The sequence below is a fragment of the Schistocerca gregaria genome, chromosome 2 (assembly GCF_023897955.1).
Source record: "Schistocerca gregaria isolate iqSchGreg1 chromosome 2, iqSchGreg1.2, whole genome shotgun sequence".
Classification (NCBI taxonomy): domain Eukaryota; kingdom Metazoa; phylum Arthropoda; class Insecta; order Orthoptera; family Acrididae; genus Schistocerca; species Schistocerca gregaria.
Genome location: NC_064921.1, coordinates 813,089,072 through 813,116,199, shown reverse-complemented (window position 1 = coordinate 813,116,199; position 27,128 = coordinate 813,089,072). Strand labels below are relative to the sequence as shown.

The 27,128-nt window shown below is 39.7% G+C and overlaps 1 protein-coding gene across 3 annotated transcripts in view; it reads right to left on the bottom strand.

The window, feature by feature from the left end:
- Positions 1-27,128, bottom strand: part of LOC126335122 (uncharacterized) — a 272,304-nt gene that overhangs the window by 122,586 nt on the left and 122,590 nt on the right. For all 3 annotated transcript variants that reach the window (XM_049998077.1, XM_049998078.1, XM_049998079.1), the window contains 2 exons: positions 11,470-13,167; positions 4,657-4,830 (listed from right to left, as the gene is read on the bottom strand). In XM_049998077.1, the coding sequence (XP_049854034.1) occupies positions 4,657-4,830; positions 11,470-13,167 (1,872 nt within the window). The remainder of the gene's footprint in view (positions 1-4,656; positions 4,831-11,469; positions 13,168-27,128) is intronic.

Sequence of the window (27,128 nt, the reverse complement as noted above, 5' to 3'; positions counted from 1 at the left end):
TAACCCTTCTGCAAATTGCTAAAAATATCAACACTGGGCCATCAACAAGTGTCAGCATGCGAACCATTCAACAAAACATCAATATGGGCTTCCAGAGCCAAAGGACCAATCATGTACCCTTTATGACTGCACAACACAAAGCTTTACACTTTTCCAGGGCCCGTGAATGATGACATTGGACTGTTGATGACTGGAAACATGTTGTCTGGCCGGACAAGTCAGAAACAACCTCATAAGTCCATGGACCCTGCATGTCAACAGGGGATTGTTCAAGCTGTTGGAGGCTCTCTCTGTAATTGCGTGGGGTGCGTGCAGTTGGTGTGATATGGGACCCGATACGTGTAGATATGACTCTGACAGGTGACACGTACATTATTTAGCATATCTGAGATGACTGCAATGTGCTGTTCTGAAGAGATCTCCACCCCCTTGTACTTTTATGGATTTATGGACAGCCCTGCAGGATTCATGGTGTCAGTTCCCTCCAGCACTACTTCAGACTTTAGTGGAGTCCACACCACATCAAGCTGTGGCACTTCTGGATGCTTGCGGGGGGACTTACACGATATTAGGCATGTATACCAGTTTCCTTGGCTCTTTAATGTACATACATACTCTACAAGAAATCCAAATGGTGCATGGTGGAATGTACCTCATAGTGCTACTAGTCATTCATTTTCCATTTGCAAATGTAGTAAGGGAAAATTATTGCCAGTATGCCTCCATATCAGCCCTAATTTCTCTTACCTTGTTTACTGGTTCTTGTGAGAAATATCAAAGTTCCTGTCTTTGACATAAATAGGTGCTAATTCAAATATATATTTACACAAAAAGCTTAGTTTTGCAAGGAAATTACTCATACATTACACTAACATGAATGTCTTTATGCAGATCCAAATGTTCAATGTTATGAATATCTCTTGCTAGAAAAGGTGTTGCAATAATGATAATATTGAAGGATAGGTTATTTAATATAGTATATTATGATGTAGAAACTATTAATGGTGAAGATGGATATGGAATGTGATAGTATTACTTGTGAGTGCATTCAGACTACACATAGAAAGGAATATTTTTGGAAGAAATGTGCAGATATGTATATGTAATACATGAAAAATTAGCATGTTAGGTGACTTCTGTTATTCACTGTATGATGTCAAGCACTCCAAAAACCAAGGCCCTGAGGTTTATCAACACAAATCAACTAGTAGTAATAAAGTAGTATGTCTAATAATAAACAAGAAAACAATGACGTGTCACCTGCTGTGAACAACAGAGTGAATGGATGACAATAGCCAGAAGAGACACAAACCATGACCCACAATAGTTGTATCAGTATACTTGCCTCCTAGCTCCACAGATGAGTAAGAGATTCAAAAAAACAAATGATGTGACAAATAAATTATTCAGAACATTAAGGGAGATGAAAATTTAACTCCACTGTAGCACAGGATTTTGAAAGAGAGAAAAGGAAAGAAAGCAACATAATACATGAGCATGGGCTGGAGGAAAGGAATGACAGGTGAATGCATGTGGAAGAAATTTACAAAAAGCACAATTTTATCATTGCAAACACTTGGTTTATGAATCATGAAAGGGATCTGGAGACAGCAGAAGGTTTTAGATGGATTATATGACACAACCATGTCTTAAATTGTAAAACATTTCCAAGAGCATATGTAGACTTTGAACATAATTTATTAGTTACAAAAACATGCTAAAGTTCAAGAAATTGCAAAAACATATAAAGTTAAGGAGATGGGTCCTGTATAATTTCAGTTTCAAAGGGAGGGTTAGGCATGCAAGTGCAATGGCTCAACATCCAGGTCTGTGGCCCTGTGGCCTGGATTCATCATTTCCACCAGCAGACTGCCATCTGCTTACCCAGGCCTCTACCTGCAAACTGATACCCCTTCAGCAGACTGTCATATGAATAGCTGGACCACAGATAGATTTCATCAAATAGATGCCAGTGGCCACACACTGCCAGAGAAATCTGCAGACCAGCCAAGTGGACTAATCCTCCTATGACTGCAGGTCTTTAATTTAACACATCATAGCTGCAAAATATTGACACAAAATACATACAGAACAACGGAACAATGGTCGTGGCTGGGAGAAGATCAGTTTGGTTGCCAGAGAAATGTAGGATCATGCAAGACAATACGAATAACTTATCTAAGAACAAACACTGACAGAATACAAAGAAACATTTACAGCATTTGTAGATTTAGGAAAAGGTTTTGACAGTGCTTTGAATACACTCAGAAATTCTGTAGTTAACCAGGATAAAATATAGGGAGTAAAATGACATGAATGGAAGGCAGGGTAGTAGCCTCTGTTATTCAATCTGTACATAGAGCAAACATTAGAGGAAACGAAGGAGAGGCATGGAAAGGGAGAAAAAAAACTAAGTTCTTTTGATGGCATTGTAATTATGCTATAGATAACAAATGATTTGAAAGATCAATTGAATGGAAAGGATAGTGTCTTGAAAAGATGTTGTAAGATGAGGAAATGATACACTAAAAGTAGTTGATGAGCAAGAGAAAATGACAGTGACAGACGGAAATAGGATCTACACTCCTGGAAATGGAAAAATCTACACTCCTGGAAATGGAAAAAAGAACACATTGACACCGGTGTGTCAGACCCACCGTACTTGCTCCGGACCCTGCGAGAGGGCTGTACAAGCAATGATCACACGCACGGCACAGCGGACACACCAGGAACCGCGGTGTTGGCCGTCGAATGGCGCTAACAGCGCAGCATTTGTGCACCGCCGCCGTCAGTGTCAGCCAGTTTGCCGTGGCATTCGGAGCTCCATCACAGTCTTTAACACTGGTAGCATGCCGCGACAGCGTGGACGTGAACCGTATGTGCAGTTGACGGACTTTGAGCGAGGGCGTATAGTGGGCATGCGGGAGGCCGGTTGGACGTACCGCCGAATTGCTCAACACGTGGGGCGTGACGTCTCCACAGTACATCGATGTTGTCGCCAGTGGTCGGCGGAAGGTGCACATGCCCATCGACCTGGGACCGGACCGCAGCGACGCACGGATGCACGCCAAGACCGTAGGATCCTACGCAGTGCCGTAGGGGACCGCACCGCCACTTCCCAGCAAATTAGGGACACTGTTGCTCCTGGGGTATCAGCGAGGACCATTCGCAACCGTCTCCATGAAGCTGGGCTATGGTCCCGCACACCGTTAGGCCGTCTTCCGCTCACGCCCCAACATCGTGCAGCCCGCCTCCAGTGGTGTCGCGGCAGGCGTGAATGGAGGGACGAATGGAGACGTGACGTCTTCAGCGATGGGAGTCGCTTCTGCCTTGGTGCCAATGATGGTCGTATGCGTGTTTGGCGCCGTGCAGGTGAGCGCCACAATCAGGATTGCATACGACCGAGGCACACAGGGCCAACACCCGGCATCATGGTGTGGGGAGCGATCTCCTACACTGGCCGTACACCTCTGGTGATCGTCGAGGGGACACTGAATAGTGCACGGTACATCCAAACCGTCATCAAACCCATCGTTCTACCATTCCTAGACCGGCAAGGGAACTTGCTGTTCCAACAGGACAATGCACGTCCGAATGTATCCCGTGCCACCCAACGTGCTCTAGAAGGTGTAAGTCAACTACCCTGGCCAACAAGATCTCCGGATCTGTCCCCCATTGAGCATGTTTGGGACTGGATGAAGCGTCGTCTCACGCGGTCTGCACGTCCAGCACGAACGCTGGTCCAACTGAGGCGCCAGGTGGAAATGGCATGGCAAGCCGTTCCACAGGACTACATCCAGCATCTCTACGATCGTCTCAATGGGAGAATAGCAGCCTGCATTGCTGCGAAAGGTGGATATACACTGTACTAGTGCCGACATTGTGCATGCTCTGTTGCCTGTGTCTATGTGCCTGTGGTTCTGTCAGTGTGATAATGTGATGTATCTGACCCCAGGAATGTGTCAATAAAGTTTCCCCTTCCTGGGACAATGAATTCATGGTGTTCTTATTTCAATTTCCAGGAGTGTATAATGCAGACTGGCAAAAGCAAAAAAAGGTTTCCAGAAAAAAGAGAAACATATTAAAAGTAAATATGAATTTAAGTGGTAGGAACACTTTTCTGAATACATTTATATGGGGTGTAGTTTTATAACGAAGTGAAATTTTGACATAAACAGTGCAGACAAGAATATAACAGAATTGTTTGAAATTGGCGAATAACTTCGTAGGATACACCCTAAGGCACCAGTCTGAGTAAGATGACAATGATTCCCTTCCCGACCCTTAAAACAAAACATAAAAAAAGCAAAAAAGAACTTGTACTCTATCTCTAACACCCTTGTTGTCAAAACTCTCATCTTCCTTCCTTCCTTCATCATCAGGAATAACTAATTCAGTAATGTGTGTGTGTGTGTGGGGGGGGGGGGGGGGGGGGCAATAGCGGGATACAAAATTTAAAGGGAGACTAAGGTTCAATACCACAAACTAATTCAAACTGACATAAGTTGCTGTAGTTACACAGAAATGAATAACCTTGCAGTTGTGCAGAACAGACTAGCATGGAGAGCTGAATCAAACCAATATCTGAATTGAAGACAACAAAAACATAATATCAAATACTAATACACAGGAAAAAAATCTGATAAACTCACTTACTGTTAAGCACGAGACGCAGACAAACTCTCCTGCATGTTTCTTCAAATGCCGGTACAAGTATATGGCCTTGTGGAATTCTTTGTCACAGATATCACAATTGTAAGGTGGACCTGTGTCCAGTACATAATGCTTTTTAGTTGAGTCACTTGTAACTTGCTTCTTATCTGAAGAGATCTGCAGAGAGAAAGAGACACTTTGAATTAAAAAAATAATGACTAGAAGATGAAAATAAAATGAAGTGGAAGAAGAAAGAGACAACCATCTACAAAATGCAGGCGAGAACTCAACAATATTTCTTTATTAAGGACAGTTTATCTCATTGTATTGGATAGCTGTGGTATCACTTATTCAGGTGCTTCATTTGGGGAAATCTCCTAATGTCATATTTTAAGGGTCATATCTCTGAGTCACACCTGAGAGTCAGTACGATTCATTTAAACTGAATGTTCTTATAGTATTCAATTTATTTGTTTACGTATTCATTTTCAGATGATGGGTCCATCTCTGTACAGTTCACAAGGTATTGAACAGATCTGTCAACAAAAGTGTGTGTGTGTGTGTGTGTGTGTGTGTGTGTGTGTGTGTGTGTGTGTGTAGACAGAGGGGGATGGCAATTGCGAAGAAGAAGGTAGTACAAACATTGGAAAACAGGGTAAGCGGGCATCAAACAACAGTTACAAAAGGAGGATGCTGTAGCACAGAGAGAGAGTGAGTGAGTGAGAGAGAGAGAGAGAGAGAGAGAGAGAGAGAGAGAGAGAGAGAGAGAGAGAGCGACGGAAAGAAAGCGAAGTATAATAGTACAATGATGGAACAGGGAAGTAACTGCATCAAAAAAGGGAATGAAAGGTTGATGGCAAGGGTCAGAAAGGGGCAGATGATGAAGTACACTAGTAGAGGCTGATGTCAAGGGGGGAGAGGGAGGTGTAGTGGAGAGACAGTTCCTACAAGGTAACACCAGTGAAGCTAACATAGATGTGTGTATGGAGGAGCGAAACATGGCAGGGGTGAGGGGGGAGGGGGGAAAGGTGGGTAGAGGGGGGAGTCATGTTCAAATGGCACAAGTAGTGAAGAAATTTTGAAGTCATTACTGTTGTGGTGTGAGGTATGTCACGTTTGGCACTCAGATGATTGAGTTTGTCCTTATCCGTAAGTTGCTGGTGGTCATCAGACAACTGGTTATTACTATATCTGCATAGAATAATGCCTAGTAATTGCACAACAGCTGGTATTCAGAATGGCATTGTTAAGTTCAACAGGCACAAGACCTGATTTGTTTGTGCTGCACATTTTCAGAATGTTGATGGAGATAAACTAACGCTGCTGTGTTCATCTTCAGCATGCTAGTGCAGAAGGTGGCATAGAAACAGCTAAGTAAAAAAATCCATGCAGTTTGCACTTTTATTTATACCTAAAAACCAACTTTGGAATTTTCCTTTCTGTGAGACCATAGGTGCAAGAATTGTGTCAGTCTGAAATTCTAGTACTATTCAATTCACTTCTGCATAATCTTTTGCTGATAGCATCAATATCCATCAGTAATGTGATATACTATGAAATTTCAAACATTCACGAATGCCGCGGTAAACTCGTACCGTTACTGTCAGCTGTAGGCTTAAACTAACTTGTGGTCCTGTTGTAACTGAAAACTTTAGAGAAAATCTCAGTTCACTTGTATTTAAGCTCCCCAATCATACTGTAATCATTGGTGGATACTTTAATCATCCTCCAATCAATTGAGAAAGTTCCAATTTTGTTACTGGTGGGCGTGTTAAGACATCTTGTGAAACATTAATGTCTCTCTCTGAAAAGTATCTATAAGACATAGTTCAGAATCTCATTCATGATGGAAATATATTGGATCTTATCTCTTTGAGGTTGTCCACATTGCAACTGGTATCAGTGACCACGATGCGGTTGTAGCAGAAAGGTATAAGTGTTCAGTAAACTATAAAAAAATGAGTAATATCATACCTCAATGAGGAACTTGAAACTTTCACCACAGAGCAGGAGCATGTAGAGGAACTATGACTCACGTTATAAGAATAGTTGCCCATGCACTGGATAGGTATGTACCAAGTAGAACAGTTCATAATGGAAGGGACACTGCATGGTATGATATGCAGTCACTGTACAGAAACTTCTCAGAAAACAGAGACTAATGAATAACAGGTGTAAGACAAAGCATAGGACTGTAGATAGAGAGATGCTGAATGAAGCACATTTGGCTATCAAGAGAGCAACATTTGAAGCCTTCAATGACTACTGCAGTAGAGTACTATTGAATGGCCTTTCATAAATTCCAAAGAAATTCTGTTCATATGTAAAGGCTGCTAGGCTATTAATGCAACCAAAGTTAGTGTGCAGACCCTAGCAAATGAGACAGGAACTGAAACTGAGGGTAGCAAAGCAACAGGTGAAATGCTTAACTCTGTTTTCAATTGTTCCTCTGAAAAGAAAAATGCAGGAGAATTGCCCCAATTTAGTCCTCATACCACTGGAAAGATTAGTGGAATAAGTGTTGAGAAACAGCTGAAATCATTAAAATTAAGCAAAGCACCAGGGCCCGATGGAATCCCTATCCAATTCTAAACAGTATTTGAAGCTGAGTTAGCCCCTCTTCTAACTATAACCCATACCAGATCCTTCGAACAAAAAACTGTGACCAGTAGTTGGAAAAAAGCACATGTCACATCCATCTACAAGAAGGGTAGCATAAGTGATCCACTAAACTACCATCCAATATCCTTGACACTGATTTGCTGTAGAATCTTAGAATACATTCCGAGATCAAACATAATGAGGTATCTCAAACAGAATGACCTCCTCCATGCCAACCAGCACAAATTCTTTATACATCGATCATGTGAAACCCATTTCACACTTTTCTCACATGAGAAACAGAAAGCTATGGATCAAGGCATACAGGTAGGCACAGTATTTTTTTATTTCTGAAAATCATTTGATACAGTACCACACCTAAGCTTACTGCCAAAAGTATGATTATATAGGGCACAAAGTGAAATTTCTGTCTGGATTGAGGCCTTTTTGGTAGGGAGGATGCAGCATGTTATCTCGCATGAAAAGTCATTATCAGATGTAGAAGTAATTTCAGGTGTGCCCCAGGGAAGTGTGTTGGGACCCTTGTTTGTATATTAATGACAGACTTTTTGAAGATTATGCAGTTATGTGTAATGAAGCAGTTTCTGAAAGGAGCTGCATGAATATTCAGTCAGATCTCGATAAGACTTCAAAGTGGTGCAGAGATTGGAAACTTGCTCTAAATGTTCAGAAATTTAAAACTCTGCCCTTCACAAAATAAAAAAGATGATGTATTCTATGCCTGTAATATCTATGAGTCACAGCTGGAATCAGCCAATTCATACAAGTACCTGGGTGTGACACTTTGTAGGGATATGAAGTGGAATGGTCACATAGGCTCAGGCGTGTGCAAAGCAAGTGTAGACTGCAGTTTATTGGTAGCATACTAGGGAAATGCAATCAGTCCACAAATGAGATTGCTTACAAATCGCTCATGTGACCCATTCTAGAATATTCCTCAAGCGTCTGGGTCCCACACCAAATAGGACACATGGGGGATATTTAACTTATAAAGAAAAGGCCAGCATGAATGGTCACAGATTTGTTTAATCCATAGGACAGTGTCAACGAGGTGAAGAAGAAACTGAACCGGCAGATTCTTAAAGACAGATTTAAACTATCCTGCTATTATTGGCTTTAACTGTCATCAGTTAACAAACCTACACTACAGTGCAACAAATAATTTTCTATTTCTTCATATTAACTGAAAAACAATTTTACTTTTATGATGATTACCCAATTAGCAATAATGAATCTCAATATTTAAGCCAGATCGGTAAGCTACACTTATTAACAAAGTCTCACATTTCATTGGTGGCAGATCAGATCAAAGATACACAAATATGATATACATAGATAATTTTCCCACACACTGACTCATAATTGCTAAATGTCTGTGTAATGTTTGATACTTGCCAACTAACTAATGTTGTTGCAAACTCATGACTGATTCACAATTAAAGATATATTTGAACATCTAACCGCAGACTGACTGATGACAACACAGAAATATTAACATTTTGATGACTAACAACTGACTTTAATAGTTATTAACATTACAAATGGTTACTGGCTCAATCATTGTCCTGCACACTAACTTCATGACAGGTGAAAAACTAAAAATAAAAATTTGACTTGATACATTAGTAATAAGATGAAAGAGAGCAAAATCATTGAACACAGAATGGTAAAAAGGAAAAGAGCAAGTTGGTTTAACTATGACCTGAATTGTTAAAAATGCAAAATTATACATACTATTTCAGATAAATAAATTTTTACCTCCACAGTGGTTCCCAGAGCCCAGCAAAAGCTGTAAAATAATGTAATTTTCCAAATCAAGAAATCACCAAACTAACAAGTTCTTCTAGTAGAAGTGTGTATTTTTGGAATAAGAAAATCAGGGGCATTAAACTATGGGACTAAATTTGGAAAACAGTCACAAGTTAACATTTGAATATTTCAGAACAAGAGAACTTTGATTATGAATAATTCTTGAAATATGAAGTTTTTCAAGAAAACAAAGTGCTTATGGATGATAGAAGAATGAGGGCTATAAAATGAGTCACAGTAATTCAACCAGAAACATATATTAGCTCACTGCAGATTTCATCTCCACATGTTTCTGATGAATCTTAAGTTTTGAATATTTCTTTTGGAAAATTATTTTCAGTTAAACCAACTCTACTACTGTCTTCAGTACTTGGGAAATTACTCTGTGGATAATAAAATTCTATAAATTCCTGCTTGAATATGAAAGTAGCTATTTTGTGTGATTGTCATATATGTGCTATCTACAAAAAAGAATGAATTAAAAGAAAAAAAAACTTATCTGATGTCAGGAGTGGTGCAAGAACTAGTAGGATGGTTCAACTCTGTCTGCTCAACAGTTCAGAGTTAAACAAATTCACATCATTAGGGAAAGTGCACTAAATCAAATGGACTATATTGGTCGTGTCCTTGCTGGTGGGACCATTTGACCAATCACCTCAAGTGATTGAAGAAAACCATAGAAAATCTATATCTCAAGGGCCAGACAGGACTTTGAACCTGCTTCAGGTGATTACAGATGGAATATGTCATACGTTTCTGCATGTCATACAAGAAATAGCAAATTAGGACAGCTGAACTGTACTTGCTCCTTCCAGATCTTATCACAGTAAACAAGATTCATATATAAGGTAGTCGATTGGTCAGTGTCCTTGCCTCTAGACTCTCTGGTATCTCAGGTTCAATTCCTGGCTGAATGAGTGATTTTCTTTGTCCAGAGACTGGGTGCATGTGTTGTCCACATCACTTCGTCTCATCTTCATTGACAGGCAAATCACCAAAGTGGTGTCAAATAGAAAGACTTGCACCAGTTAGCTGAAAAACTTCAGATGGGGTCTCCTGGCCAATTATGCCATATACAAGGTAAAACTTAGACTTACTTTAAGGTTTTCTTCCCATGCATGATAATTTGTTCAATGGCCTACAGCTAACAATACAATATAAGTTGAAAACATACAATTTCAGTAGACAAATGGTAATATGCTGGGAACAAGGCAATGTTCATATTTAATGCCAGTTTTTGAAGAAGTCACTTCACACCACTTTGAAAGTCAACTGATACACTATGCCAGTCAGTGAATACTGATTAGTAGTCTAAAGGAAGTGTGTAAAACAGATCTGTTAACAAGTTTACGGAATGCTTTACAGTCCAAGTCTGGTAACTTTTGTGTCCATGTTTCTGCTACCACTGTGGGTTTCACACTAATGCCAAATAGGAAGCACAAAACACCAGAATCACTTATCACATATGCACAGCTCACAGGTCAACCTGGTAACATACGGTAGTCTGTAGTAATAAACCTGTGGTAAACTATCAACACATTGCCACCTGATCTCCCAGTAGCAGCGTTATCACAGGGCTCTGACCTCCTGAGACGAAATCATATATTTCACATAAAAAAATTTTTATTTATTCAATTAAATCTGCCAAATCATCAGTTTTGAGCTGAAATGTAATACCATACAGCTGCATTTCCATTGTAAACCAAAAGTGCTATGGAGCTATGATGGGACTATTGTTTTGTGATGCCTAATTACTGCCTTCATGACATGCAGTGTCAACATGATAAGGATTCTCAGTACCTCGTATCTGCTCATAGTTATTCTTAGGAAAATTATTTCAGCCAGAATTACTTTTTTCACTTTGAACAACATATCACTTACTTTCACATTCATTCCGGTATCATAATTTTTATTTTATAATAACAAATACATAAATACTGTGAGAAGATGAAAAATAAAATTTTTGTGTGGTTTAAAAGATTCTTGTGGATTTACACAGCCAACCTTAGTATTATTCCCTTCTAATAGTCTCAATGCATTAGACACTATATGTGATGGAAGACATATACCTTATGCAATTTTTCAAAGAATTATGTAGTGGTAAAATAGCTGTCAAAGCCAGTATCATTATCAATAAGCAGCATCTTAAAACTGTATAGTGTTAAGCCCTGTGATATAATATTTGCTCACCATTCCCCAAAAATGTAATGCAAGAACAACTAAAATTCTGAACATCACATATAAAACAGAATATAACTTCTCTGACAGGCCATCCCATTTTCTCCAACCAGTAATGTGTCTGTAGCATTAAGTACTTTGCAACTAAAATTAGATTTAAGAGTAACATGTCAAAATTAAAATATGACATTTTAAAACATAGCCTACCTGACTGTCCTGTACATTGTCGCCAAGCAATACTGTGTCTAAGTCCTTCATTAATGAATTACTTCTAATATCACTTGGCTGCTCATCATTTTTGGGAAACTTTTCTAGGCAATTCGAAGTAATTCCAAGATCAAATACTGCCTCAAAGAATGACTGATTTGATGAATCAAAATGATCCTCTGCACTATTCAGATGACACTTTTTCTCTTCTGGTACAAAAGACAGAGAGGATGTTACAATATCTTTTGGATTCTGTTTCATTTGATTATCACTCACATTGCCATAGTTTTCACTTGCAGTTTCCATACCACCAGCAGAGTCGTGTTGAGAAGAATGTTCTTGTGGATGACTCAAATCTTCCTTTGGTGTTACAAAGTCTGGGCCATCTCTGTTCACTCTACTACGTTGGTGATTTTCCTCAGTAATTTTAAGGGAAACACTTGAAACACATCTAACTGGTTCACTGTGTACAACAGACAAATCTTGAGTATTTTTTCCTATCTGTTCTGTGTCACTCTTTAATTTGACAATATCACAATTGGTACCTTTATCATTACACTGAGAATTGTGTTCCTTTTCTTCAAATGACATATTATTTGCACTAAAACTTATTAGTTCCTCTTTACCAGAGGTGTTATTCAAGTTAAACATATAATTTGTACATGACCCATCAGGTGGCATCATAGTAACATCATCCAGGCTAAAGCTCACTGCAATAAGTCCAGGCTGTTCTTCATGGCCACTACTGCTTTCCACAGATTTCGTACTACTACAATCTACGTCACTCATCTGATTTTTATTTTTTGGAATCTGAATTATTTCAGAAGGATATGAGACCTCATGAAGATTAAAAGGAAACTTATCTCCTTCTGGTGAACATTTTGTCAAGCTTGAAGATGGAGTAATATTTGTAGATGCAGATTTATCATTTTTATCAGATGAAGGAACCATTCCCATGAGGGCTGACGAATCATCATCAGATCCAGTGACCAGTTCCCAGTCAGTTTCCAACATATTTATGACACTCTCTGCTACTTTGTCTGAATAACATTTACTTAATGATAATGAGGTACATTCTAATTCCTTTCCACTCCCTTCTGGACAGTTTTCATTGAGTATGAGCTGGTAACTGTTTCCATCCTCAGGCACAACAACTGCATTTAAAGACGATGAAGGCTGGTGTAAACAAAGCTCTTGATCATCAGAAAAAGTACTATCCAACTGAAATTGATTTGTTGACTCAACATAAGGTTTAATTTTTCCAGAAATCTTGTTTTCATTAGATGAAACAATGAGAAATTCATAATCAGGTCTCCCTGTAGCCAAAGAGCTAATTTCAGGTACAGCTTTACTTGATTCATTGAGTATACCATTTCCTCCTTCAAGATCCCTCAACTCAAAGTCATACTTTGTGCCACGAGCACTTATTCTGTTTCCTGTATCTACGTTTCTCAACTCAGAATTTGGAGTGTTGCTGGATGCCAATAGATCAGCAGTCTCAAGTGAAGGTTTTTCATTAATGATCTTTAACAGTTCTTGGGCAAATGTGTTATTGTCTTTAACAGCTGCAATACTTTTGATATCATCTAAAGTAAGACTGCAGGTCCCCTTCAACTGTTCCGAAAGAAATTCTACAGCCTTAACATCATGTCCTGTAGCTGTATTTGATGGAACTGGGTTGGTGGTATCCACATATGCCTGCAATAAAAAAACAAAAATTCCAGTAAGTTAACAATCTGCTTCATTAGGGAACATTCTTAAGTTCAAAAAAATATTGAACGAAAACAATTTTGCTAAAAGTAAACATCTTCAATCAGATAAACATATAAGTAAGTTGTAAAACAGGGAGGGAGGGAAGGAGTGAATAAGTGTGAGTGTGAGTGTGTGTGTGTGTGTGTGTGTGTGTGTGTGTGTGTGTGTGTGTGTGAGTGAGTGAGAGAGAGAGAGAGAGAGAGAGAGAGAGAGAGAGAGAGATTATATTAAGCACCAAGAGCCTTAAAAATAAGCTGTTACCTAAAACTGATGACATTCCAGATTTTATCATTAAGAATGGCATAATTAAAATAGTTGCCCCATTCTCTAATGTGCACAATTCATCACTGAAAAAGGTACATTCCTTGATTGTATGAAAGTGGAGAAAGCTATGTTATCCCAGTGTTTAAGAAAGGTGAACAAAATAATGTGGAAAACTTTAGACCCATATCATTGTTACCTATGTTTGGTAAATTTCAGCAGAGATTAATTTATCAAAGCTTACGTAATCTTCTGGAAAGGAACTAAAGCTTCTCTGACGCTCAGCACAGTTTCAGGAAAAACAAATCCACGACAACTACTATATGTGAGTATGTACACTGCACCCTATATGCTCTAGACAAAAAACAAAAAGCAATGAGGATTTTCCTTGGTTTGTCCAAAGAAATTTGACATCACAGACCACAAAACTCTAATACACCAACTGCACCTATACAGCATTAGAGGCATACCTCTAAATTGGTTCAGCTCATATTTCATAAACAGGAAACAAAAAGTAACAACTATCAAGGACATATCAAAATGTATTACTCCAACTTGGAGATACTGTACAAGGGATGACCCAAGGTTAAAATATGGATCAGTTCTGTTCCTTCTTTACATAAATGACTTATCGCTAAACATCAGTGCCACTACCAATGCACTCTCTGCAGATAATGTAGCGTACTCATTACCAGCAGAAATGATCATGAACTCCACGAGGCCATAACTGAAAGTGCAGTTGAGTTGAGTGATTCATTTCCAGGAGTATCCGTGTAGTCAACACAAAGAAAACCACTTCCCAAACTTCCACCCAAGAATCAGGAAATTTACAATGGATATGAAATTATATGGCTCTGAAATATCCTCCACACCAATAACAAGATTTTTAGGCCTGTGGATCCACGACAACTTAAAATGGCAAACACATATCATCAGAATTAATAATAAGTTGAACAAAGTGTGCTATGACTTACACACCCTCAAACACTGCACAATCCCAGAGACTGTTTTCACTGCTTACTATGCAAAATTTCATAGTGTAATGCAGTATGGTACCATAATGTGAAGGGACTCCACACACAGATCAGGAAGTTTCTTCACCCAGAAGAGACCTGTTAAAGTAATGGACAGGGGAAAGCCAATTCACATCTGCAGACCTCTCTTCCAAATATCACTCATTCTACTTCTTGATAGTCTCTACATACTAGAAATGTGTAAGCCAATAAAAAGTAATACTGCAAAGTTCATCAAAATTATGAATGTCCATGATTATGCTACAAGACAGAAAATGAAACTCCATGTTCAAAAAATGCATACTTCTGCCTTTAAAAATTCATAATTCAACCAAGACATCAATCTTTACAACAGTCTGCTATCACAAATAAAAAACAGGAAGTTTCTGACTTTGCATAACAAGAATCTGAAACCTTCTTGCTTGATCACTGCTTTCACACTGTACCTAAATTTTTGGTTCACATGTGTGGAAAAAGAATATGAAAGTGATTGCAGGAAAGATTTTTGTAAAAGAAGTAGACACCAATTTAAAATATTTGCAAAAAAGCTTCATGTAATGACCTTGTAGTAAGTTGTAATACATAACTATATCAACCAGACACTTGTTTTGTTTACATGTGAGAGGAACATGAAATTAAAATAAAATTGTAATAAATAATTAGTACGTAAAATAATGTTTTGTAAATTCTTATCATATTACCTCATATCATCAAACCATCACACTATACTATGAATTGTCCAATGTCAAGGTATGTTTTGTGCATCACCATGTGCGACTCACGTACAAGTTAGTTTCACGTTGCACGTGCCATTTTCGTGGCAAATCATAATGTGGAATGAGCCATTATACATTCACATAACCAATTAATTTGTAAATATGGGCACATGCTGAACATTTACAAAGTGTATTATTATTATTATTATTATTATTATTATTATTAAAGATACAGATGTGAGTAAACAATATAAGGAAAACATAAAATGCTACCATAAAAATGATGCACTGAGTTGAAGACAGGCACAACGAAAAGACACTTATGAATTAATCTTAGATTATAGCCTTCTTCACAAAAGGAAACACACACACACACACATACACACACACACACACACACACACACACACACAAATTCACAAAAGCGCGCCTCACACAAACATGACCATCTCTGGCAGCTCAGACCAGAATGCAAATGTCTTGTTGAAACACAGCAGCATTCTGTAGGGGACAATGAAGGGAAAGGGTAGCAGGGTGGCACCTCAAACCAGAATGCAAATGTCTTGTACAATCGAAGCAGCAGTCTGGAGGGGACAATGAAGGGGAAGGGATAACAGGGTGTCAGCTCAGACCAGAATGCTAGTGTCTCGTACAGTCGAAGCAGCAGTCTGGAGGGGACAATGAAGGAGAAGGGATAACAGGGTGTCAGCTCAGACCAGAATGCAAATGTCTTGTAGAATGAAAGCAGCACTCTGGAGGGGACAATGACGGGGAACAGACAGCAGGGTGTCAGCTCAGACCAGAATGCAAATGTCTCATAGAATTGAAGTAGCAGTCTGGAGGGGACAATGAAGAGGAAGAGGTGGCAGGATGTGGGTGGGGGGGGGGGGGGGGGGGGGCAGAAGAGTGCTGTCTGGTGGAGAGTGCAGTGGCTAGGATTCCAACAGGTGCAGCACCAAGAGGCTGTGGGGCAGGGAGGTAGGTAGGGGGAAACGGATAGAAAAAAAAAAGAAGGGGAAAGACAGGCAGGAGTGTTGGCAGAGGGCAGCACATGAAGAGAGTGACAGACGACAAAAGAGAGGAAGTGATAGGACATATGGGGTGGAAACTGTTGTGTGGAGGGTTTTGGGACACTAGGTTACCATAGGTTGAGGCCAGAATAATTTCAGGAGCAAAGAATATGTTGTAAGGAGAACTCCATCTGCGCAGTTCAGAAAAGCTGGTGATGGAAGAGAAGGTCCATATGACTCGGGCAGTGAAGCAGCCACTGAAATCAAGTACCTTATGTTCAGCTGCATGTTGTGTCACAGGGTGGTCTACTCTGCTCTTCGCACAGTTTGGGGGGTGGCCATTCATCCTGGTGGACAGTTGCATGGTACTCATACCAATACAAAAAGCTGCTGTGCAATTATTGCAGCAGAGCTGGTATATGATATGGTTGCTTTCACTGGTGGCCCAACCTCTGATGGGAATGGGATAAGCCTGTGACGGGACTAGAATAGGATGTGCTGGTTGGACAGATTGGGCAGGTCTTGCACCTGGATCTTCCACAGGGATATGACCCCTGTGGCAAAGGTTTGGGATTGGGAGTTGCATAGGAATGGACTAGGAAGTTGTGGAGGTTGGTTGGGTGACAGAATACCACTTTAGGCGAAGTGGCAAGGATCATTGGTAGAATGTCCCTCATTTCAGGGCATGATGATACGTAATGAAAGCCTTGACAAGGATATGGTTCCACTGCTCCAATCCAGGGTGGTACTGGGTGATGAAAGGGACACTCCTTTGTAGCTGGTTCTTTGGGGTGGTGGTAGGATTTGGGGTATGTGGTGAAAGGGCATGGGAGATCTGTTTGTGGATTAGGTCTTGGAAATAATGCCTGTCTGTGAAGGCTTTGGTGAGACCATCTGCGTACTGGACAAGGGAGTTCTTGTCGCTCCAGAAACAATGTTACTGGGTGGCCGGTCTGTATAGAAGAAATTTTTTCATGTGGAAGTGATGACAGCTGTTGAAACGGAGGTACTGTTGGTGATTGGTAAGTTTAATGTTGACAATGGTGTAGCTAGAACTATCAGAGAGGAACAGGTCAATGTCCAGGATGGTGACACAGTGGATTGAGGAGGACTAGTTGAAGCAGACGGAGAGAACGCGCTGAGGTTGAGAAGGAATGAGGACAGGATGTCTTGGCCCTGAGCCAAGATCATGAAGATATCTTCAACGAACCAGAACCAGGCTAGGGGTTTAGCATTTTAGGTGTCTAGGAAGGTCTCCTCTAGATGGCCCATAAACAGATTAGCATAGGGGGGTGCCATGCAGGAGCCCATGGCCTTGGATTTGTCAATATACCTTCTTTTGAAAGCAGAGGTAGTTATGTGTTAGGAAGGTTTGAGGTCTGAGGTATTGGGTTTGGAGTCTGAAAGACATCTACATCTACATGGTTACTCTGCAATTCACACTTAAGTGCCTGGCAGAGGGTTCATCAAACCATTTTCATACTACTTCTCTACCATACCACTCTTGAATGGCACATGGGAAAAAGGAACACCTAAATCTTTCCGTTCAAGCTCTGATTTCTCTTATTTTATGATGATGATCATTTCTCCCTATGCAGGTGGGTGTCAACAAAATATTTTCGCATTTGTAAGAGAAAGTTGGTGACTGTAATTTCATAAATAGATCTCGCCATAAAGAAAACCACCTTTGTTTCACTGACTGCCACCCCAACTCGCATATCATATCACTGACCCTATTGCACGATAACACGAAACAGGCTGCCCTTCTTTGCACTTTTTCGATGCCCTCCATCAATCCTACCTGGTAGGGATCCCACATCGTGCAGCAATATTCCAGCAAAGAATGGACAAGTGTAATGTAGGCTGTCTCTTTAGTGGGTTTGTCGCATCTTCTAAGTGTTCTGCCAACAAAATGCAGTCTTTGTTTTGCCTTCCCCACAATATTATCTATGTGGTCTTTCCAATTTCCGTTGCTCGTAATTGTAATTCCTAGGTATTTAGTTGAATGATAGCCCTTAGATTTGTATGATTTATCGTATACCCAAAATTTATTGGATTTCTTTTAGTACCTATATGGATTACCTCGCACTTTTCTTTGTTTAGTGCCAATTGCCACTTTTCGCACCATACAGATATGCCCTCTACATCATTTTGTAATTGGAATTGATCGTCTGATGATTTTACTAGACAGTAAATAACAGCATCATCTGCAAACAATCTAAGGGGGCTGCTCAGATTATTATCTAGATCATTTCTGTAATTATGTAAATCAGGAACAGTAGGAGGCCTGTGACACTGCCTTGCGGAACACCAGATATCACTTCTGTTCTACTCGATGATTTACCATCACTACAAACTGTGACCTCTCTGAGAGGAAATCATGAATCCAGTCACACTACTGAGATGATACTCCATATGCACACAATTTCATTAATAGTCGCTTGTGAGGAACGCTATCAAATGTCTTCTGGAAATATAGGAATATGGAATCAATCTGAGATCCCTTGTCGACAGCCCTCATTACTTCATGGGAATAAGGAGCTAGCTGTGTTGCACAAGAATGATGTTTTCTGAACTCATGTTGGTTATGTATCAATAAGTCATTTTATTCAAGATGATTCATAATGTTCGAGTACAGTATAAGCTCCAAAATCATACTGCAAATTGAGGTCAGTGATATGGGTCTGTAATTCAATGGGTTACTCCTGTTTCCTTTCTTGAATATTGGTGTGACCTGTGCTAGTTTCCAGTCTTTAGGAACAGACCTTTCGTCAAGTGAGCAGTTGTATATGATTGCTAAGAAAGGCGCTACTGTGTCTGCATACTCTGAAAGGAACCAGGTTGGTATACAATCTGGACCAGAAGACTTGCCTTTCTTAAGTGATTTGTGTTTTTTCTCAACACCTAAGATATCTCCTTTATGTCACTCATGCTAGCAGCTGTTCTGGTTTCGAATTCTGGAATATTTACTTCATCTTCTTTCGTGAAGGAATTATGGAAAACTGTAAGACGTTCGGAAAAGTAGTGTTCAGTAGCTGTAAGACCATGTGCATGAGGGATGTTGGTGTTTTGGAGGTGGTGTTAATGGTAATACTCGTAAGTAGAGATCCAGCAGAAGGGGTGGTGATGGTGGAGAGGCGCTGAACAAAGTGGCTGGTATCTTTGACACAGGAGGCTAGACTGCAAGCAATTGGTTGGAAGTGCTGGCCAATGAGAGCCGAAATTCTTATGGTGGGTGCACAATAAACAGTTACAATGTGGCATCCAGAATTGTTGGGTTTGTGGATTTTGGAGAGCACATAGGAGGTGGGTGTGAGGAGAGTCAAAGGGATGAGGAGGGAAGTGAATTAAGAGATAGGTTCTGAGAAGTTATTAATTCTTACCCACCACCTTTTAAACATTAGACTAGAATTTCTTCTGTGGAATAGAAGGAGTTGCCAAGTAGAAACTTTTTCAGTTTGTTTTCAAATTTTACTCTGCTGTGTGTCAGACATATTATACCACAGGGTAAGTAATCAATCTTTTTTGCATGCTCAAGACAACCTTAATGTACAGTATTTTGTGTGTACTTCATTTTGATATTGCAATTCTGTGCATCATAGTGCCTTTTGAATTGCAGTGAATTATTTACATGAAATTTCATGAATTAAAAAATATACTATGGAGAAGTTGTCAAAATGTTCAACTCCTTAACCAGATGTCCACAAGATGATCATGGGTGAGCACCACTCGCTTACATTATGTTTTTGAGACTTCCTTTCTTAAATATGAGTCATCCCAGAACATTATAACATATGACATTATTGAATGAAAATATGTCAACTTGCTGACTTGTTTCTCCCTAAGACTTCCAGTGAATCTAAATACAAATGTGGCTGATATACAAAGTTGTTCAAAGAATTCAGAAACTTTGTCCACAAATTTTTCTATGCTTGCCGTTTACTTATTGTGCGTGGTCTCCTTTGAAATACTCTTGTCCACAGTGGATATACTGCTCCCAATGCCATTTCCACTTCTGGAAGCAGTCTCAGTATGCCACTTGCTGGTTGCACTAAGCACCATCAGCAAATTTTTTGTTATCTCATCTATCGTTGCAATACTTCAGCCTTTCAATGGGGTTTTCAACTTTGGAAATAAAAAAAAGGCCCACAGGGGCCAGATCTGGAGAGTACAGAGGATGAAGCAGCACTGTGATTTTTTTTTTCCCCCTATAGTTATGCACCAACAGGGGTGATTGTGGAGGTGCGTTATTGTAATGCAGGAGTCATGAATTGTCTTGCCACATTTGAGGTCGTTTCCTTCTCACATTTTCTTGCAGATGTCGCAACACATTCCAATAGTATGATTGATTAACAGTTTGTCCCTGCGGCATGTATTCTAGTACTAATGACTGCAATAAGGATGACGAACTATGTAAAGAGTGTGTGGCCAAGAAAACAAACCAGTGGGCGAAAGATGAATGCAGTGGAAAAGACTGCCAGTGACTAAAAGTAGTGACATATGCTTGAAAAATCGTGAAAGCAGTGGAAGGGTAGAATCAGATGGAAAAAAAGCCTGTTAGCAAACTTAATAAGCAATGTGAAGGTAGCGGCAACCCCACTCTGAATTCCGCCACGAAGTGCAAAGTACTCTTGTTTGCTGACAGTCATGGAAGAAAGCTGGCTGAGATTCTACAAAGTGTTAATCAAAATATCCAAGTAAGTAATGTGGTGAAGCCAGGTGCAAAAACAAATAACATTGTAATAAACACATCTTTAGACGGCAAAATGTCGCATGACAATGACTTCATTGCCTGTATTGCAGGTTCAAATGATGTGGCTTGTAACGAAGTTGATTCGTGTATTGGAGGTTTGTCTAAATATCTGGACCGAAACAAATCAAAAACCACTATTGTTGCTACCATCCCGCACCGACATGACTTAATGTACAACTCTAGTGTAAACAAAGAGATTAGAAAAACAAATGCCAGGATTAAATTATTGTGTTCAAGTTATGAAAAATGTTTAATTCTAGACATAAGCACATTAGATAAGGGCATGCATCTGAACTGTGAGGAAGTAAGTATATTGATCACTGAAAAGATTGAACTCAATAGCCGCATATATAAAAATACACTCCTGGAAATTGAAATAAGAACACCGTGCATTCATTGTCCCAGGAAGGGGAAACTTTATTGACACATTCCTGGGGTCAGATACATCACATGATCACACTGACAGAACCACAGGCACATAGACACAGGCAACAGAGCATGCACAATGTCGGCACTAGTACAGTGTATATCCACCTTTCGCAGCAATGCAGGCTGCTATTCTCCCATGGAGACGATCGTAGAGATGCTGGATGTAGTCCTGTGGAACGGTTTGCCATGCCATTTCCACCTGGCGCCTCAGTTGGACCAGCGTTCGTGCTGGACGTGCAGACCGCGTAAGACGACACTTCATCCAGTCCCAAACATGCACAATGGGGGACAGATCCAGAGATCTTGCTGGCCAGGGTAGTTGACTTACACCTTCTAGAGCACGTTGGGTGGCACGGGATACATGCGGACGTGCATTGTCCTGTTGGAACAGCAAGTTCCCTTGCCGGTCTAGGAATGGTAGAACGATGGGTTTGATGACGGTTTGGATGTACCGTGCACTATTCAGTGTACCCTCGACGATCACCAGAGGTGTACGGCCAGTGTAGGAGATCGCTCCCCACACCATGATGCCGGGTGTTGGCCCTGTGTGCCTCGGTCGTATGCAGTCCTGATTGTGGCGCTCACCTGCACGGCGCCAAACACGCATACGACCATCATTGGCACCAAGGCAGAAGCGACTCTCATTGCTGAAGACGACACGTCTCCATTCGTCCCTCCATTCACACCTGTCGCGACACCACTGGAGGCGGGCTGCACGATGTTGGGGCGTGAGCAGAAGATGGCCTAATGGTGTGCGGGACCGTAGCCCAGCTTCATGGAGACGGTTGCGAATGGTCCTCGCCGATACCCCAGGAGCAACAGTGTCCCTAATTTGCTGGGAAGTGGCGGTGCGGTCCCCTACGGCACTGCGTAGGATCCTACGGTCTTGGCATGCATCCGTGCGTTGCTGCGGTCCAGTCCCAGGTCGACGGGCACGTGCACCTTCCGCCGACCACTGGCGACAACATCGATGTACTGTGGAGACCTCACGCCCCACGTGTTGAGCAATTCGGCGGTACATCCACCCAGCCTCCCGCATGCCCACTATACGCCCTCACTCAAAGTCCGTCAACTGCACATACGGTTCACGTCCATGCTGTCGCGGCATGCTACCAGTGTTAAAGACTGCGATGGAGCTCCGTATGCCATGGCAAACTGGCTGACACTGACGGCGGCGGTGCACAAATGCTGCGCAGCTAGCGCCATTTGATGGCCAACACCGCGGTTCCTGGTGTGTCCGCTGTGCCGTGCATGTGATCATTGCTTGTACAGCCCTCTCGCAGTGTCTGGAGCAAGTATGGTGGGTCTGACACACCGGTGTCCATGTGTTCTTTTTTCCATTTCCAGGAGTGTAGTTTTCTTTCAAGTGAAACTGATGTTCCTTTTTTAGTGTAAATCGGCCTTCAGTGTGCACACACGAGAGCGAAAGCTTTCCTGACTGTATCAAGAAAGACGAAAAATGTAAAATAATGTTTCAGAATGTTCAGTACATTACTAACAAAATAGAGCAAATTGACGAACTTCTGGGAGAATGTAAACCACACATATATATTGTGAATGAACTTGAATGCAAGTCTGAAGAGGCTTTGTAGTTTTAAGTTAAACAATTACAAAATGGTGAGTGCGTACTACAGAAACATACACAAGGGTGGAGGTGTTGGCATTTTTGTTAGAAATTACATACATAGTGAAAAAATTGACTGGGTTGACTATCTTGCAATGGTTTTTGGCCTTTGAAGAAGCAGCTGTAAAAATGGAGGTAGGCAAAAACAGCCTCACAACTGTAGGCCTGTATAGATCACCAAATAGTGATGTAGAAGAGTTCTTTTGCCAGCTAGAACAACTTCTGAATAAACTATCAACAAACAAAAACAGGTAATAATAACAGAAGAAATAAACATAGACTCTTTAAACTATACTGGTAGTGTAAATTATCTTAGATATTCTGACTTATTGGACTGCTATAACTATAACAAAATAAATGATGAACCAACCAGAATAACACGCAACTCACAATCTTGTATTGATCATGTTCTTTCGAATCTAGATAGGAAACATATAGTGGTAAGAGCTATTGAAACATATCTCTCAGGCCATACAGCTCTATCCATAGAAATTAATACAAACCACAAAATAGTTCTGCATAGTGGCCTACACACTTATAAAAGGAAGATTAATTATAACTTACTTAGGAAGGAGCTTGCTGAGAGAGAGTGGGATAAGGTATATAGATCACAAGGCATTAATGAAAAGTGGGGCCTTTTCTATGAGATATTTAACCATAGCTTTAATCAGGCATGTCCAATAGTAAAAAAAAAAAGAACTGAAGAAATCAGATCCCACAAAGAAACTTGAAATCCCCCCAGAAATACATAAACTAAGGAAAATATGAAGGACCTTTACGTGCTGTTCCAAGAAACAAAATTGCAGTACTTCCTAACAAAGTACAAAAGCACTAGAAAGACATACAGGGAATCCCTGAAGAGACTAAAAGCACTTCATTATGCTGAACAGATAAGAAAAACTAGTAACATTAGCAAAACAGCCTGGCATATTGTAAACAAAGAATGTGAACATAAAGAAAAACCAGGCTGCAGTAAAATTGCATTAGAAGAAAATGGAATACTGTTGAATGAACCAAATTCTGTATGTGACGCCTTCATTAAACGTTTTAGTAAGGCATGCAGAGAAGAAAAAGATGAATCAGCCCTGAAAATAAACACAGTTAAAATGAGTAATTCATTTTTCCTAAGGAGTGTAACAGAGTTTGAGGTCATGAATATAATCTCAAAACTCAAAGTAAAATCATCTAGTGGCTGGGATGACATATCGTCCACACTACTTAAAGAATGCAAAAATGAGTTAATAAAACTAATAACACATCTAATTAACAGTTCAATTGGCCAGGGAACCTTTCCAGAGCTTTTAAAAATCACTGAGATACAACCAGTGTATAAAAGGGGGCTATCAGAGACATAAATAAGAACGAGCCAATCTCTTTGACTTCAACACTCGGCAAGCTGCTTGAAAGAATAGTTCTAGATCAAATGGAATCCTTCTTCTGTAAATACAAACTATTAAACAAAACACAACATGGGTTTCAAAAAGGACAATCTACAATAACAGCATTAGCAACTTTTTTCCATAAACTACTGAACTGGCTGGATGAAGGAAACAAAGTTATAGGGACTTTCCTAGATCTGTCTAAAGCATTCGACTCTGTGAATCATGCAGTACTGTTATCCAAATTAGAAAATTATGAGATAAGAGGAGTAGCTCTAAAATTTCTAAGTTCTGACCTCCGTGATAGAAGACAGTGTACAAAACTAAATTATAAGAATGAAAGTAAGATCCAAAGAGTAAAGTCAGCATACAGAACTCTCAATTGTGGCATTCCCCAAGGAAATATACTTGGACCATTCTTGTTTATAGTATATATTAATGATATAACACAGCCACAAAACTCCAAACTAGTGAACTATGCTGATGATACATCTTTTATTAGCTGGGACTGTACAGAGTGGGCAGCATTCCAAAGCAACAAAGAGAACTTTGAAATGATCACAGAATATCTAACAGTGAATAAGCTTACACTGAATAAGGACAAGACTGTAGTAATAAAGTTCTTGCTACATTTTAATAATACTCATACTCAATCACTTTCTACAATTGAAACATCTGACAAACATAAGTTTTTAGGCATATTGATTGATGAACATCTCACTTGGAAAGAGCATATCGGCTCCACCTGTAAAAAGGTTTCTAGTAATATTTACTTACTAAAACGTCTTGCAAATATAATAGCTCCCCTTGTCCTTAAACAAGTGTATTATGGGTTAATACACTCACATCTGCAATATGGGATAGAGGTCTGGGGTGGGGCACCCACTGTCTATATGGATCACATTTTCAGGCTTCAAAAGAGAGCAGTTAGGATAATTGCTAATATAACGCCCGCCCTGTAGTGACTATTTCAAAAATTATAAAGTACTGACATTGTACTCATTGCATGTATTTAAGACCATAATGTTTGTAAAAGAAAACAAGGAAAATAGTGTAAAGAAGGGTGACATCCATAATAACAATACTCGAGCCAAAAGTGACTACCATAGGATACGGACTAACAAGAAAGCTACAGACCACGTCCATATGTAACTGGGAGACAATTCTATAATAAGTTGCCAAAAAATATAAAGCAACTCCAAGGCAATCTTTTCAAGTGAAAGTTGAAAAATTTGTTAATAGAAAGATGTTTATAGTCATTAAAAGAATTCTGAGCTGCAGTACTGTTAGTTTATTCTTTTACATACTGCAGTATATTAGTGGTGGTATTGTTATAATTGGCTAATTGATGTATATCATCATTATATGTGTTTATAACATTATTGCATGGAATGATATACAATGTGCTACTTGATGTATATATTCATTCTTGGAATCACATGATATTGATATAATTGTACAAAAATGACGATGTCCTAGACTGTAAAGTTAACATGGACAATCAAACATTATTATTATTATTATTATTATTATTATTATTATTATTATTATCATGAATTAATCCTTCAGAGTCAAAGAAAACTATCAGCTTGGCTTTGACATTTGACCTGACCTGACAACAATTTTCTTGGTAATGAAGAATCTTTCCTGATCAATTTTGAAGATTGACCCTTGGTCTTAATATCATAACCATAGATCCCACATCTCATCACCACTTATGATTCTCTTAAGGAACATCTCATTCTCCTTTGCACACTCCAAAAGCTCTTCACAGAGTGCAGGGCAAAGCTCTTTCTGGTCTTGACTCATAAGCCTTGGGATGAACTTGGTGGCACAGTGCATGCCAAGATGCTGTGTCAGAATTTCATGACACAATCCAACTTAAATGTTACATTCTTCTGCACTCTCTCTGTCAGTAAAGAGAGGAATTCCACAAGGCTCAGTGCTTGGCCCTTTCCTATTCATTGTTTACATCAATGACTTCTCAAATTATATGCCATGCAACAATGTACTGTATGCTGATGATATGAACCTAATAACAGATGGAGAAAATCTGCAAGATGTCATTAAATACAACAAAGTAGTAACTGAAATGAGCAGTGACTGGTGCAGAGTCAATCTTTTATCAATACACAAATTGAAAACTGAAGAAATTTACTTCACCCTGAAACCAATTGAACATAATACAAAAAATGTCAAGTTACTAGGTTTACATATAGATCAAAAACTTACATGGGACAGACACACAAATTATCTATGTGGCAAACTAGCTCGAACTCTCTTTCTGTTACACAAGCTGAGACACGTTATCAGTAAAAATCTGCTAATCTCCACATACTTTGCTTTTTTCCATTCACTTCCATTCACAACTGCAAAACGGGGAACTTCTTTGGGGTAACTCAGTGGTTTCAAGTACCATCTTCAAGTGGCAGAAGAAAGCAGTCAGGTGCATTTTAGGACTAGCACCAAGACAAAGTTGCAAAAACCATTTTCAAGAACTAAAGATAATGTCACTACCTAGTATATACATTTATAATTGTTTAATATATGCTAAAGAGAATGTAAAGAACTTTAACTTAAGATCTGAAGTGCATGTTCATAATACTCGAAATAATAGTAACATAGACCTACCATACACAAGGCTGACATTGGCACAAAAGAGCCATAAACACCTTAGCTTAAAATTTTATAACAAACCCCCAAAAGCTGTGAGCGAACTACC